The following is a 16,757-nucleotide window of genomic DNA, read 5'->3' as shown; positions in this document are numbered from 1 at the left end:
ATAAACTACTCTGCTTTGTGAAATGATGCTGCCACTTCCTGGTTCTGGGGCCTCCCCCGACCCCCTGCTGGGTGGAATCAGAGCCATGGCCCTGTGTGTCATAGACCCACTTCTGCTCACAGCTCATCGGGACTCTCCTCCAGGTGGAGCCAAGTTTAAGGCCTGTGCCGGGCAGTTCTGTTGGCCTAATGTTATAATGACCCTCTGCCCCTGCCACTCCCGTGCTGTTGTGAACATCCATGGCAAATCTATCACTACAATCCAGGAGTCCTGGCTCCCAACCCCTCTGCTCTAACCACTAGATGCTGCTATCTCCCCCCAGAGCCAGGGATAAAGCCATGTAGTCTTGGATCCCAGCTCCAACGCAAACTACTAGACACCAGTCCCGTTCCAGAGATACAGCCCAGAAATCCTGGCTCCCAGTCCCAATGCTAACCACTACACACCACGCCCCCTCCCAGAGCTGGAGTCCTGGCACCTAGCTCCAAAGCTCTAACCACTAGACTCCACTCTCCTCTCCCAGGGCTAGAACCCAGCAGTCCCAGGTCTTGTTTCTTTTACCCCTCAGCTGGCTACTACCCAGCCACAGTTCACAGACTGCCAGGGCTGGACGGGACCTCAGGAGGTCATCGAGTCCAGCCCCCGGCTACAAGCAGGATCAACTCCATCTCAGTCATCCCAGCCAGGACTTTGTCAAGCTGGGACTTAAAAACCTCTAGGGATGGAGATTCCACCACCTCTCTTGGTAACGCATTCCAGTGCTTCCCCGCCCACCTGGTGAATGAGTTTTTCCTAATAGACAACCTACACCTGCCCCTCTGCAACTTCAGACCATTGCTCCTTGTTCTGCCATCTGTCACCACTGAGAACAGTTTCTCTCCATCCTCTTTCGAGCTCCCCTTCAGGAAGTTGAAGGCTGCTATTAAATCATCCCTAAGTCTTCTCTTCTGTAAACTAAACAAGCCGAAATCCCTCAGCCTCTCCTCATGGGTCTTGTGCTCCAGCCCCTTAATCATTTTTGCTGCCCTCTACTGAACCTGCTCCAGCACATCCACATCCTTTTTATACTGGGGGGGCCCAAAACTGAACACAATATTCCAGATGTGGCCTCACCAGTGCCGAATAGAGGGGAACAACCACTTCTCTAGATCTGCTCAAAATGCTCCTCCTAATGCACCCTAATATGCCGTTAGCCTTCTTGGCTACAAGGGCACACTGTTTACTCATATCCAGCCTTTCATTCACCTTAACCCTGAGGCCCCTTTCCGCTGTACTGCTGCTGAGCCAGTCGGTCCCCATCCTATAACAAAGCTTGAGATTTTTCCGTCCCAGGTGCAGGAGTCTACACTGCTCCTTGTTGAACTGCATTGGATTTATTTTGGCCCAGTCCTCCAATTTATCCAGGTCACTCTGGATCCTCTCTGTACTCTCCAATGTATCTACCTCCCCCCCAGCTCAGTGTCATCCACAAATTTACTGAGGGTGCCATCCAGTCCCTCATCCAGGTCATTAATAAAGATGTTGAACACCAGCCCCAGACCTGAGCCTTGCGGCACTCCGCTTGAAATGGACCGCCATCCACATATGGAGCCATTGACCACTCCCCGTTGGACCCAACCATCAAGCCAGGTTTCTATCCATCTTATAGCTCATCGATCCAATCCAAAATTGATGGGCAAGAATGTTGTGGGAGACTGTATCAAAAGCTTTGCTGAAGTCAAGGTATATCACATCCACTGACTTCCCCATGTCCACAGAGCCGAGTACCTCGTCATAGATACTAATCAATTGGTCAGGCACGACTCGCCCTTGGTGAATCCATGTTGGCTACTTTTGATCACTTTCCCCTCTTCCAAGTGCTCCAAAATGGATTCCTTGAGGATTCCCTCCATTATTTTCCCAGAGATTGAGGTAAGGCTGATGGGTCTATAGTTTCCTGGATTGTCCTTTCCTTTTTTAAAGATGGGCTCAACGTTTGCCTTTTTCCAGTTTTGAAAGTACTGTTACACCTTCACCAAGTCCTCATTCCAGATTGCTGTCCTGTCCTGTCCTGTCCTGTCCTGTCCTGTCCTGCCCTGGTAAAAATAATGTAAAACCCTGGTGGGTTTTTTTTAAACCTTGAAGCGATACATCAGTAGTTTTCAGCCATTTTTCATTCACGGACCCCTTAAAGTGCAGTCCCCTTTGGAAGTCTTACATGCCATCTGCAGACCCAGCGGTCCCTGGGCCGCAGGCTGGAAGTGGCTGCTTTGCACTAGAGAGAAGTAAAGAGCAGAAAATTGCAAAACCCCTTTCCTCTCCAGAGTGAAATACTTCTTATTCTTTCTGCAAGAGCCATACCTTTGTTACACCTTGCACTTAGCAAAGTTTGGGCAAAACATGCTTGTGGCGTACAAAGTCCCCTTTCAAATCCCCTGCCTGCAGTGTAGGGGCTATGATACACAGACTCCAAACTGACACATGCCAGCGCATGACCACATTTTTCATAATGCTGAGCCGGAGATCGCTGATGCAAATCCCGCAGGATGGGCGGAACGTGCAAGCAAGCCAACGCCTCCAGCAAAGCCCCAGCTCCGCCTCCCAGGGACCAGCCCAGCACAGGATAGAAAGGGGTGTAGCTCTACTCTGAGGTCTCCATCCCCAGCTACTTCTGCTCTGCAGAGGGTGGATGGTAGCAGCAGCAATGGCTTTAATTCCGGACAGGCCGGTGAGTTCATTCCTGGCCCTCCTTGATCAGCTTGAGCTCTTTGAGGGCATCCCTGAGCAGGCGCCAAAGCAAAGCTCCAGCGAGGGGCGCGAGGGGGCGGCCAGGGCAGATGTGTGCCATGCCCAGGGCACTCCGCAGCGGGCCGCTGGAAGGCTCAGGGGTGGGTGAGCGGGCAGAGGGAAGGAGTTGGCTGTGTGCGCGGGGGCGGGGAGGCGGTAGGGTCAGCCATGCACAGAGTCTCTGCAGCCGGAGCAGCTGCACTGGGGAGTTTCCCATCGGTTGGGCCCGCGCATGTAGAGGCAGGTAGGACCACAGCCTGAGCCAGCCGCGTGACCCCACCCCCAACACCCGGAGGTGCACACACCCTTGCACACCCGCCACAGAAACACACCCCTTCCTCTGCCTGCGCTGGGTGCAGACACAACTCCCCTGCCTTCCCCACAGAGAGCTGTGTGTTGAAACCTGCCCTCCCCCCACACACACTGTGCCCCCCCCACACCCCCCCTTCCTCTGCCTGTGCTGTGTGCAGACACACAACTCCCCCACCTTCCCCATGGAGAGATGTGCACAGAAAGCTGCCCCCCGCCACACTCCACACCATCCCGTCTCTCTCACCCACACCTTCCCCTCAAACTCCCCCTTCACCTTCTCTACATACACCCACACCCACCATCCTCTCACGCACATCCCCTCCCCTCACATGCACTCCTTCTGCACACACCCACACCCACCATCCTCTCACGCACATCCCCTCCCCTCACATGCACTCCTTCTGCACACACCCACACCCACCACCCTCTCACGCACATCCCCTCCCCTCACATGCACTCCTTCTGCACACACCCACACCCACCACCCTCTCACGCACACCCCTTCCCCTCACACCCACCCCCTTCTGCACAGACCCACACTCACCATCCTCTCACGCACCCCTTCCCCTCACATGCACTCCTTCTGCACACACCCACACCCACCATCCTCTCACGCACACCCCTTCCCCTCACATGCACTCCTTCTGCACACACCCACACCCACCACCCTCTCACGCACATCCCCTCCCCTCACATGCACTCCTTCTGCACACACCCACACCCACCATCCTCTCACGCACATCCCCTCCCCTCACATGCACTCCTTCTGCACACACCCACACCCACCACCCTCTCACGCACACCCCTTCCCCTCACACCCACCCCCTTCTGCACAGACCCACACTCACCATCCTCTCACGCACCCCTTCCCCTCACATGCACTCCTTCCACACACACCCAAACACACCATCCTCTCACGCACACCCCTTTCACACACACCCACCATCCTCTCACGCACCCCTTCCCCTCACACCCACCCCTTCCACACCCACCCACCATCCTCTCACACACACCCTTCCCCTCACACCCACCCCTTCCACACACACCCACCATCCTCTCACGCACACCCTTCCCCTCACATGCACCCCTTACACACACACACACACCATCCTCTCATGCACACCCCTTCCCCTCACATGCACCCCTTACACACACACACCCCATCCTCTCATGCACACCCCTTCCCCTCACATGCACTCCTTCCGCACACACCCAAACACAGTCCTCTCACGCACACCCCTTCCCCCACACCCACCCCTTCCACACACACCCACCATCCTCTCACAGACACCCTTCCCCTCACACCCACCCCTTCCACACACACCCACCATCCTCTCATGCACACCCTTCCCCTCACATGCACCCCTTACACACACACACACACCATCCTCTCATGCACACCCCTTCCCCTCACATGCACCCCTTACACACACACACACCATCCTCTCATGCACACCCCTTCCCCTCACATGCACTCCTTCCGCACACACCCAAACACAGTCCTCTCACGCACACCCCTTCCCCCACACCCACCCCTTCCACACACACCCACCATCCTCTCACACACACCCTTCCCCTCACATGCACCCCTTACACACACACCAAAACACACCATCCTCTCACGCACGCCCCCTTCCCCTTGCACACCCCCCTTCTGCACACATCCAAATACATCAGCCTCTCATGTGCACACCCCCCACACCTCACACCATCCCCTCGCGCACGCACACCCACACCCCCCTCACACTCCCTTCCACAAACCCCTTCACACCCACCATCCCCTCACACACTCCTCCTTCCCCTGACACAGACACACACACCCCTTCCCCTCACACACACGCATATCCCACTCCTCACCCACATCTGACTCCACACCCCTTCCCTAGAAAATGCTCAGCACGCCCCGAACGCAGCCCCCTTCCCGCCGCCCCGGCCATGGGGTTGCTTCCCTTGGAACTGCTGAAGCAGCACCTGGATTTGGGGCTGGGCTGGGCTGGGCTGTGCTGGAGGGGCAGCGGAGGGAGAGCGACTGGGGGTCCAGAGGGCAGCAGCATGCAGGCAGCTGGGTGAAAGCAGCTGTGGGGCTGCGACGGGAGTACACCTGAGGAGATGGACAGATCCCAAGACCAGCCTGCAGCCCGTTAGCCTGCCCGGGTAGGCAGACAGAGGCGGGGGCCGTGAGCAGCCAGGCGTGGCTGCACAGCCCCACCAGGGTTGGGTCTCCCAGCAGAAAGCCAAGGGCAGGGACTTCCCCATCTCCCTCCCTTCTGGCACAGGCGTGGGTCAGTGCCCAAGCACTCGCCAGCGTTCCCTGTAAGCTGAGCTTGTGAGCAGCCGCCCAGCTGATTAGCAGAGCACCCACCATCACCCCCAGCCAGCAGCGTGTGTTGGTATGGGTGGTGCACAATGGCACAGGCCTCGGCACACAAACCAAAATTTATTCCACACCCAGATGGAAAGGAATCGGGTGGGGGGGGGGCCGCTGCCACTCATCCAGCTGTTTCTCCCTCTGTCTCTCTCATTCTCTCAGACCATCCCCTATAGCACTCGCTTCCCTGGAGGACTCCATCCACACTCATGGGTGAAAATACAGGGCTCAGTGCCGGAGACCAGCAGAGGGTGAGTCACCAGCCCATGGGGATTCCTCTGTTTTCCCTGGGGAGAGAGGGGACGCCCGCGAGACACTCTCAGTCTAATTCACCTGGCTCGATAAAGGGCGAGCTCCCTGTCTGTGCCCGTCTGCCCACATGCCCCATAGATGGTGCCTCTCCCCATGTGCAGGATAGCTGGCCCCCACCCAGGCTTTCCCAGAGCAGACAGGAGCAACCTGGCTGGAAGGAGATGAGACCTTGGATCCCCCTTCCTAGTGCATGGCCCCAGCTCAGTCTCCACACACCAGATCCTCAGCAAATCCCGGGCCAGGGTTGGTTACAGCTGCCCAGGCCACCAAGAGGTGGCCAGCCTTGGAGGAGAGGACCACAACGCTGGGCGTGCGGGTCCCTGCAGCCAGCTCCAGCTGGGCGATGTGACTCAGCCAGTGCCCTTTCCACTCCAGCTTCCAGGTGAAGTTTCTCTGTGGTCAGTACAAAGGGGCCAACATGGCCTTGCTCTTCAATCCCTGCTTCGAGGGCTCCCCGCACATCCTCTTCAAAAGCTTGAAGGAGAAGAAGTGGTGCAGAGAGCAACGGGAGGACAACAGCCCTTTCCGCCGAGGGAAGAGATTCACGGTGATCTTCATTGTCACCCCCAATGAGTACGAGGCACGTGGGGCCGGAGGGGTGGGAACTGAGCTTGGGGTGGCGACGCCCATTCTCCATCACAGCAACCAGGGATACCTTACCTAGGTCAGCGGGAAGGTCCGGTCTGCTTCCAGGGACAGTATCACAGATATCAGCAACTGTGTTCACAAGGGACAGCTCTGGTTTGTCTCAATCCACATTGCTGCGTGCACCTGGTGGGCAGGGTTCTCTCTACACTCTTCCATCTATGTGTGCAACACAGTTTGTTCCGTGCTCAGAGGCACGTGCTGATGTGAACCAGCAATAGAAACACACGCTGCTGGATCTGGGTTTTCTGCTAAGCAGCTGGGCGGCCCCTGAAACTCCCCTGGGTGGTCGCCCAAGTGCTCAGCTTCCAGGGAACGCTGTCCCCTGGGCACTTGATCTGATGTGGCCCATTCCCTTCCAGGTGACCGTGAATGAGTACCCACCCTACAAGTTCCAGCACTGTCTCCCGCCAGATTGCGTGCGCTTCCTGGAGGTGGATGGTGAGGTGGAGCTGAAGGCTGTCAGCTGGGAACAGTAACAGAGAGGTATCCGTGTTAGTCTGTATTCTAACAAAACAAACCAGCAGACAAGTAGCACTTTAAAGACTAACAAAATGATTTATTCGGTGATGAGCTTTCATGGGACAGACCCACTTCATCAGATCAATCACATTTCCAATACAGACTGGCATCTATAAGTACAGAAATCCCCAGAAAATTGCAATTAAAAACTGACAAATCAAGTGACATAGGACTGAAGGAGCAGGGTGAGGGGTGGGGACGTTAAATGTCTTGCTTGAGATAATAATGAGCATCAGAGGAGGGGAAGCAGTCCTTGTCATGTGTGAGGTAATGGTTATCTTTTTTCATACCAAGTGCTAGTGTGTCAAATTTGAATATGAACTCCAATTCACAAATTTCTCTGTATAATCTGTTTTTAAAGTCTCTTGGTTCTAAAACACAGATTCTCAGGTCTTTAACAGAATGGCCTGCTCCACTGAAGTGTTCACTGTCCAGCTTACGTGTATTGAAATTCCTGATGTTTGCTCTGTGTCCATTTATTCTTTGGCGAAGCTTTTGCCCAGTCTGTCCAATGTACATAGTGGCAGGGCATTGTTGGCACACAACGGCATATATAGTATTGGTCGAAGCGCACAAGAATGAGCCCTTGATCTTGTAATAACATGGTTAGGTCCAGTGATGGTGTCCCCAGAATTAATATGTGGACAAAGTTGGCAGTGGGTTTTGTTGCAAAGAAAAGTTCCAGGATTAGTATTACAGTGGTGTAGCCTGTGATTGCTAAGTGAGAAACTTTCTTAAGTTAGGAGGTTGCCTATAGGAGAGGACAGGCCTGTCACCTAGGGCCTTCTGGAATGTAGCATCATGATCTAGAATAGGTTGTAGGTTTTATTGGTGCATTGCAGGGGTTTGAGCTGGGGGCTATAAGTGATGACAAGTGGTGTTCTGTTACTGATCTTCGTGAGCCTATCTTGAAGTAGCTGGTTTCTGGGTATTCATGTGGCCCCGTCAATCTTTTTTTTCACTTCTCCCAGAGGGTAATTAAGTTTTATGAATGCTTGGTAGAGGTCTTGAAGTGTTCAGTTGCTGTCAGTAGGATCAGAGCAGATGTGATTGTATCTAAGGGCTTGACTATAAACAATGGGTCGTGCGGTGTGAGCTGGATGGAAGCTGGAGGCATGCAGGTAAGGGTAGCAGTCAGTGGGTTTCCAGTAGAGAGTGGTGTCGATGTGGCCTTCAGTGATTTGTACTGTGGTGTCCAGGAAATGTATCTCTTGTGTGGAATAGTCAAGGCTGAGATTAATGGTAGGGTGCAGGTTGCTAAGATCTCTGTGGAATTCTTCCAGAGTCTCTTTACTGTTGGTCCAAATGATAAAGATATAATGGATGTAGAATAGTAACAGAGAGGGAGCCGTGCTAGTCTATATACTATCAAAACAAAAGAGCCGTCCAGTAGCACATTAAAGACTAACAAAATAATTTATTAGGTGATGAGCTTTCATGGGACAGACCCACTTCTTCAGATCGTAGCCAGACCAGAACAGACTCAATATATAAAGCAGAGTGGTCCAAAAATTGTTTTCAAGGTTGACAAATCAGAAAAATTGTTATCAAGGTTGGCAAATCAGAGAGCAGAGGGGCAGAAGGGGTGTTAAAGTGTCGAATTAGACAAAGAATTAATGGGCATAAAACAGACATAAAAACACTCCTGATCTACAAACCTATCAGTCAGCACTTCAATGGAGTGGGCCATTCTGTTAATGACCTGAAAGTATGCGTTTTACTGAAGAGGAATTTTCACAACAACTTGGAAATAGATGCTACCGAACTCTGTTTTATATTCAAATCTGACACATTAACATGTGGTTTGAACCGGGACGGGAGTTTTCTAGCTCATTATAGGGGCTCTTTTGCATACTTGGCTTTATCTAATTCTTGACTCCCCCGCCAGCCTTCTGCCCCTCTGCTCTCTGATTTGTTCACCTTGATAATATTTTTCTGATTTGTCAACCTTGATTACTATTTTTGGTTCTTTGTGCCTTAAATATTGAGTCTGTTCTGGTCTGGCTCTGGTCTGAAGAAGTGGGTCTGTCCCACGAAAGCTCATCACCTAATCAATTATTTTGTTAGTCTTTAGAGTGCTACTGGATGGCTTTTTTGTTTTGATAATGGACGTAGTGTAAGTAAGTAAGCGCAGCATCTACATGTCTGTAAGGTAGAAATTCCTACACAGGCCATGATATTCTGCTAAAAACCACTGCTCTAAATTTGGGTCTGGATACAAGGCCTACACTCCTGTATCTTCGAGAACAACAAGAAGTCCTGTGGCACCTTATAGACTAACAGATATTTTGGATCATAAGCTGTCATGGGCAAAGACAGACTCATGCATCTGATGAAGCAGGTCTTTGCCCACGAAAGCTTATGCTCCAAAATATCTGTTAGTCTCTAAGGTGCCACAGGAATCCTTGTTGTCACTCCTGAGCACGAGTGCCCCCCGCCAGCTGAGCCCATCTGGGGAGGTCATCCATGTCCAACAAAGACAGAGATAGTCACCCTGGTAACCACATTTCAGGAAGAGAGCCCTAGGGTGAGAAATTAGGATGTCTCAGAGGGGAGCAGGAAAAAATGCGGGATTGCCACGTACCTTCATTACCCTCTGCTTTGATTCTCTAGATATAACATGAATGGTTATATCTGTACGAAGATAACACCGAATGGTTACATCCCTGCAACGATAATGCCGACAAATATATCATCACTTTATACATTTTTGTCAATTGATGTTTGATTTGTTCAAAGAACTTTCTGTAAGCTGTGGGTGGAGAGCCCCATTGTAGCCACCTTAGATTATCAGCTTCTTGTGCTAATGATGCTAATTTTCCTTGCTGCAAGCTTCTATCCCGGGGTTCTGGGGTCTCTTCCCCTACCCCTTGCTTCACTCACCGCCCATCAACATTCTATATAATCAGCTGTAACCTATTGTTTGGCATGTTCACTGAGCCTAACAAACTGACACACCGCGAATGCTGTGTGTAATAAACCCTCCTGCTTGCTTCGTACATGGCAGCCAAACTTTGTTCCAACAGTTTCCGTTGACAAAGCGCATTTTGTGTGTAGACGCTCTGTGAGTTTTGTCGACAAAACTCTCTAGTGTAGACGTAGCCACAATGATTTGTACCAGTTAGAAAGTTGAAGTCACTTTCCGCCCCCCGGGTTGGACAGCAAATGAGGCCAAGGAAAATGCTGCACCTGGGGACAGGCTCTTAAGCAGGAAGGAGCCATGTTCACATCAACCCCCCACGCTGACGAGGAGGAACTGGGCAGCAAGTTCCCTGCAGGTGGCGCTCAATGTCACAGCTGCTCTGCTGGCCAGAGCGAAAGCACCAGCCCTGCTCGGCATCCCAGGAACTGATGCTGCCATGGGTTCGAGGCAGCCCAAGTTCCCACACTCCCAGGAGCAGCAATGCACAGATGCAGCGGCTGATCTGCGTAAGACCCAGAGCCAGTTCGCTGTCCAGCTGACAGGTGGCAGCAGCGTGTCCTGCTCCCTCCCTGCCCTGGTCACTGCCGGCGGAGCCGGGGGCCCACTTCAGGCGAGCTCTGAAGCCGGGCCTTGCCTGGAAGGCACTTGTAGCCTGTGGCAGAGGCAGGCAGAGAGCCCAGTTGCCTCTCCATCCCCCCGCTCAGCCCCTGGATCCACTGACCTGCACTGGGCAGAGGGAGGGAGGAAGCCGGCCAAAGTGGAAGATGCTGGCCTATGTGGAAGTTCTGGGCGTAAGGAAACTTTGAAGCTGTATGGGTGCTTCGAAGTGCCCAAGGCTACACGGCTTGCCAGCGCTTGGCCGTTCCTGCAGTGAGAATTAGCCTAATAAGGTGCTGCATATGCCTGGCAGCACCTCATTCCTATTCCTTGTTCGAGCTGATTACCACGTCCCCTTTGAAGGGGGCTAGTGTCGACAAGCTCCTGGGGTGTGTCTACGCTAGGAGCTAACTTCGACATTAGGCACGACTTCGAAGTAGCCAGCAGAGAGTCTACAAACATTTTCCCCTCCTTCAAAGTCCTTCCTCCGTCCTCAGGAATGGAGTAGTGCCCTACTGTGAAGTTTAACTTAGAAGTAGGGTGTGTGTAGACGCTCCATTGTAAGCAACTTCAGAGTTATTTTTGTAGTGTAGACACAGCCATTGACTCTCCAGCCATATTTCACTATCCCTACACTGAACACCAACCGACCTGCGGGTCGGGTGACAAATTCAGTTAATAACCATGAGCACCACATCATGCCATGTGTGGGATATCTAACAAATCTCAGCAAATCGGGAGCAAGCTGTATTTCCATAGACACACCCAGTTTCTCTCCCCTCTTCGAGGAGCTGTCAGCAAAGCATTCATTCACCTCCTGTTTACATTAAAATGCTCCCCAGTGCTCTGTGGGAGGCCTGGAGTCAGGGAGCATGAATAAATTTCTGGGGTCCTGGGCAGGGTCTCTGCTATTTTTTTCCATCCATAGGCAGGACAAATTTTGTTACGTGCACCCTGGCATGTGCATATGTGCACCACCAATAGAAACAGACGCTGACAGCTGTGGGTGCTCTGCTACTCAGCTAGCCAGCATTTGAATCTCTCTGGGGGGGCCACCCAAGCACTCAGCTTACCGGGAGCCCTGGTTCTGGGTGCAGTCTGCATCTAGATAGCCCAGGGAGATTTTCAGCAGTGGGTAGAGGCAGCGACATGTGAGTGGGGGTTCTCCTCTACCTGCTGCTCAGGGCAGCCAGAATCTATCACTGTACTACAGGCCCCCTTCTAACGACTCCCAGCTCTGGGTAGGAGATTAAGAGGATCCTAATGGACACTCTCTTCCCAATTAATGTCAACGATACCCAGGCACCCACTTCTCTCCGGCGCTTTAGAAAATGCCCACATGGCCCTTGCAGGCTCAGACGTAGCAGAGAACCACAAGGTGTGATTTGGTGTCTTCTTAAACCGTGTAAAAGCGACCAGTGCAGCTCTATTGAGCCGAACATTAGCTGTAGACCAGGCCTAAGACTCCCCTGGGCATTTAGATCTCTTGGCAAGTCCATCCCCCACTTATCCTCTAGCTGCCTCTCCAGCCCCAGGCGTGTCCCAGAACAACAGCAGAGTCATGGGTAGCTGCCCTTTCAAAGTTCTGAGGACTGAACCTCCGGTCCAGGGAGCAGGCAACAAGGGTGCTGATGGAACTGAGAACTTCCCCACAAGATCAGCCGCTGCCCAAGTTGCCTGCACACCGTGGAGAGAAACCCTCCTCTGTGTTTGTTTGAAGCCTGCTGCTGATTCATTTCACTGGATGACCCCAACTTCCTGTGTTACCAGGGGGGTTAAATTACATTTACTTTCTCACGCCCAGCATGATTTTTATTGTATCCCCCATCACTGTCTCTTTCCCAAGCTGAACTGTCCCAGTTTATTAATCTCTTCTCAGGTGGCAGGTGTTCCACGCCCCTCATCCCTTTTGTTGCCATTTTCTCTACCTTTTCCGATTCCAAGCTATCCTTTTGAAGATGGGGATGACCCAACTTGCATACAGTATTTAAGATGCACGCATAGCCTGGATTCATATAGAGGCAATATCTATAATGTGGTATGAAGTATCTCTTTCCTAATGATTCCCAGCATTCCGGTTGACAGCCGCATCACACTGAGTGAGTGTTTGCAGAGAACTGTTAACAGTTAATTTAGATCCCTTTGTTTTATACCTATAGCTGGGATGACATTTTTCCCATGTGCATTACTCTGCATTTATCAACATTGAATTTGATCAGCCATTCACCTGGCATCGTGAGAGCCTTTTGAAGCTCTTTGTAGACTGCTGTGGACTTAAATAGAGGTTGCACCTCCCTTGTCCAGCACCTCAGGATCTGAGTGGCCCCGAATGAGGGAAAATGCTGGCTGAAGGGAGATCTCTCTCCCCTGCCAGCCTGCTGCCCCTCCCTGCTGGCAGCTCTGCACCCCACTGGTCCCCCATGCCTCTGCCCTTCGACTTCAAGCCCCTGCTGCCCCCTTACATACAGCCTGGCCTGTGTTGGCCCCAATTCCAGACGTGGCTGGGCTGCTGGCTGTGCTGCAGCTCTAGCTGCTAGCCCTGCAGAGGCCGGCTCCAGCCCTGGCTGGGCTGCCAGCATGGCTCCAGCCCCAAGGCACAGTCTTCAGCCCGTCTCGCTGCCCGTGCAGCTCTGGTCCTGTGGAGGCTGGTTCCAGCCCTGGCCGGGCTGCTGGCCTTGCTCCAGCCCAGGGCCAGCTTCAGCCCCGCCCAGCTTGCTGGCATACTCCAGCCCAGTGGGTGCTGGCCCAAGTACAGAAGCCCCCCCGGTCTCTCTGGTCTTATAACATCCATCGTCCTGCTGGAGCACAGCTGTTGCTGGACCAGAACATGCCAATTTCGGGAGGTGGAACCTGTATTTTGAGCCAGTCTGTATCATCTGCAAATTTTGCCACCTCATTGATTAGCCCTTTCTTCAGGTCATTTATGAATACGTTAAATAGGGCTGGAGCCAGTACGCACCCCTGCAGGACACCACCTGTTACCTCTCTCCGGTCTGAAAACTGACCCTTGATTCCTACACTTTATTGATTGTTCTTATGTAACGTCGTCATCAATGATTTCGATAATGGCACAGAGAGTACGCTCACTGGCTACGATTATGCTACAGCCCTCTGCCGACAGAAGTCGCTGCGGGAAGAGTTTTCCCAACAAAACTTCTGTCACCAGTGTGGCCACACGCTGCATGTCCAGCCCCAGACATGTCCCAGAACAGCAGCACAGTCATAAGTTGCTGCCCTTTCAGACAAGGAAGTTCTGAGAACTGAACTTCCTGTCCAGGGAGGAGGCAAGAGTGGTGCTGATGGAACTGAGGAGTTCCCAGCGAGATTGGCCGCTGCCCATGGGGGCTGTCAACAAGTTGTCTGTGCACTGTGGAGAGAAACCCACCCTTGTGTTTGTTTGAAACCTGCGGCTTATTCATTTCATTGGATGACCCCAAATTCTTGTGTTACCAGAAAGGTTAAATGACATTTCCTTATCTGCTTTCTCACACCCAGCACAATGTTTATCATATCCCCTCCTTCCAAATGGGAGAGTGCTCGGCTGAGTAGACAGAGCAGCCGGACTGCCTCGCTGCTCTCTCAACAAAACAGGCACCCAGGAGCACAGCAGACAGGGCAGCCCATTGTTCTGGATGCTCTTTCTGTCCAGGGAAGGTCCCGCAGAGCATCCACACAGCTTTTGTGTCAACAGGATCCATCAATAGCAGCGTTATGCCTCGTGGCTGAGATGCAGAATCCTGCCAGCCAAAGTGCTGAGTTTTGTGGATGAACTGTTGACAAAACGCATTTTGCGTGTGGACATTCCTATAGTGTTGTCGACAAAACAGGGGTTTTGTCAGCAAAACTCGCTAGTGGAACTGTAGCCACTAAATTTGCAGGTGAGGCCAAGCCGGGAGTGGCTGCATGTGCTTTGGAGGATAAGATTGTCATTCAACATGACCTGCAGAAAAGGGAGAAATGGTTTGGTGTCAATAGGATGAAATTCAATAAGGGCGAATGCAAAGGAAGGAGCAATCAGTTTCACATGTAGAAAATCAGAAATGACTGTCTAGGAAGGAGGGGACAACTTCCAGGTGACTTTTGTGATGACTAACAACAGCTTCAAGGTGAGGGTTGTACACAAGGCTGGACCTCTGCATGGGGGACCCTGTCTGGAAGGGAAGAGGGGCCCTGGGAAGGACAGTGGGACAGAAGCCCAGGAACAAGAATTCAGGGAGATTTGGCCACACAGACGTGACAAAGCCTGAGACAAGGGGAATGAGGAAGGCCCAAAGAAAGGCCAGCAGGAAGGGCCAAGCCCAAAGCAGGGTTGAAAGACCTGGGGATACCGTAAAGTGTGGCTGGGTCTGGTGCAGGGCTGAAATGACCTGGGGAGCTTGGAGATGAAATTGAGGTGTTAAATACGGGCGCATGTGTGGGCGCGGGTGTGTGCTCTGTATAACCCAGCCTCTGAGAGTTTCCTGAGTGGGGCCTGGATGAAGAGGGGATGGTGAGGCCAGGTGGGATGGGACCTCGGTACCATGCCGTGCTTGGAGCTGCAGCCGTGCCTCAGTTTCAGAGGACGAGCAGATGAGGTCAACTGCCTTCGGCCAAGAAAGGGTCAAATTCAAAATAGCAATGGCCTGTTCCTTTGGAGATGTGTGACAGGCGACTGGCCAGGGAGCCTGAGCCAGAGCTCTGTCATGACAGCCCCGCCCTCAGGTGGTAACGGAAGCCAGCTGAGCAAACCCAGACCTGATGGCTGGCAGCTGTGAGCCCCTGGAGCAGAGGGGTTATATAAGGCAGCTGGGAGTGGTGGAAAGGGTGGCTGGGTGGTTCTGCTGCCCTGTAGCTGGGTAAGCAGAGAGAATACACATCATGTGCCTGGAACCAGAGTGCTCTCTGCTGAGTTTGTGGGCAGATTAGGGGCCTGGGGCCCAGGAGTGTGAGATCGTTTTGGGTGGGTGCCCCTGGAATGAAGACAGCATCCCTTCCTTCCCAGATACTCCATTTCCCAGCTGGGGAGAGGAATTCTCTCATCTTCAAGCCACCCCAACCCTGCTCCTGGCTGGTTCTGTAGGCCAGGTATGAACTCCCTGTCCTGCTTCTGTCCCACCTCCTGCCAGCCCCAGGGCAAGTGGCAGCTTCTGCGAGTGAGGACAGCGGGAACAGCCCCCTGGCTCCACATTCAGCCTGCTTGGGGTGGTGACTCATTTACTGATTCCACTCCGCACACATCCACTGACCCACCTAAGAGGGCAAGGAACCTCTGACAAACCCCTGTGCTCCAAAGAATCATTGTGCTACGACAGGGGTGGGCGGCCATTTTTGACGGGCAGGAGGGGATACTCCAAGACTCTGGAAAGTTTTCAAGGGCTGCACTCTTCCGTGAGATCAATGGAGGAGCTGGGGGTCTGGGGGAGAGGTTGGGTACAGGAGGGAACTTGGGGTAAGGGACTGGGGTGCAGGAGGGGGTGCAGGGTCTGGGAGGGGGGTTGGGTGCAGGGGGGGAGGGGCAGAGGGTTTGGGTTACGTGGGGTGGGGTGAGGGAGGCAGAGGGTCGGGGGAAGGGAGGATCCGGGGCATCAGTGGCAGGTTCCAGACAGCTCCCAATTAGCAGCCCAACAGGTTCTTGGGCAGGCCTGGCCATGGCAGTGGCCACGTGTGTCTCTGAATAGCCACAAGCCTGATAGGGAGGGGAGGGAGGGTTTGTATACTGCCTGGGCTTCACAACTGGCAGCTCCCATTGGCCAGAAACCAGCCAATGGGATTATTGAGGAGGCAGGAGCAGCGCATGAAGCCTCTCCCCCGACCCCCCCGCTGTCCGCACTTCCCACAAACAGGACCCCACAGCTGCTCTCCCAGCTGGCCTGCAGGGGCAGCGTGCGGCCCGTGGGCCGTATTTTGCCCAGCTCTCTGCTACGGTCTGGACAAGGCTCGTTGTTTCTAAGACTCCCCTTTCCTTCCCAGGTGATTGCGGACAAGAAACACTTCTATGAATACTCTTACCGTATCCCACTGCAGGAAGTAAAGTACCTCCAAGTGACTGGGACAGTGAAGGTGCAGCAAATTGAGATCTTCAAAGACAGCAGCTGCCCTATGCTCCTTTGAGCCGAATAAGGAGATTCTGGCTGTGGTGCCCTCAGTCAGCCGGCAGTTGCAGGCAATGTGGGGTGATGGCTTAGCACAGGAAGGCAGGCTGCTGGCCATTGAGGTGGTGCCACCAAATCAGATGTTCTGTTATTTCCACCTCTGGCGAGGACCCTTTTTTAAACAAATGAAATGAAATGAAACCGTTGGGGTCCGTTGATTTTAAATCAGTTGCTGTAATCA

The 16,757-nt window shown here is 53.0% G+C and overlaps 1 protein-coding gene across 1 annotated transcript; it reads left to right on the top strand.

Annotated features, from left to right (window-relative positions):
- The first annotated feature begins 5,633 nt into the window (after positions 1-5,633).
- Positions 5,634-16,535, top strand: LOC142025292 (galectin-4-like). Its single transcript, XM_075017916.1, has 4 exons — positions 5,634-5,697; positions 6,134-6,338; positions 6,766-6,864; positions 16,395-16,535. Exons 2-4 carry the CDS (start codon positions 6,177-6,179, stop codon positions 16,533-16,535), a joined length of 402 nt encoding a protein of 133 aa, XP_074874017.1. The 5' UTR covers positions 5,634-5,697; positions 6,134-6,176.
- The last annotated feature ends 222 nt before the right edge of the window (positions 16,536-16,757 follow it).

This window comes from Carettochelys insculpta, chromosome 22 (assembly GCF_033958435.1).
Source record: "Carettochelys insculpta isolate YL-2023 chromosome 22, ASM3395843v1, whole genome shotgun sequence".
Classification (NCBI taxonomy): Eukaryota; Metazoa; Chordata; order Testudines; family Carettochelyidae; genus Carettochelys; species Carettochelys insculpta.
Note: the sequence above shows the minus strand (reverse complement) of the source record. Positions and strands in the feature narration are given on the sequence as shown.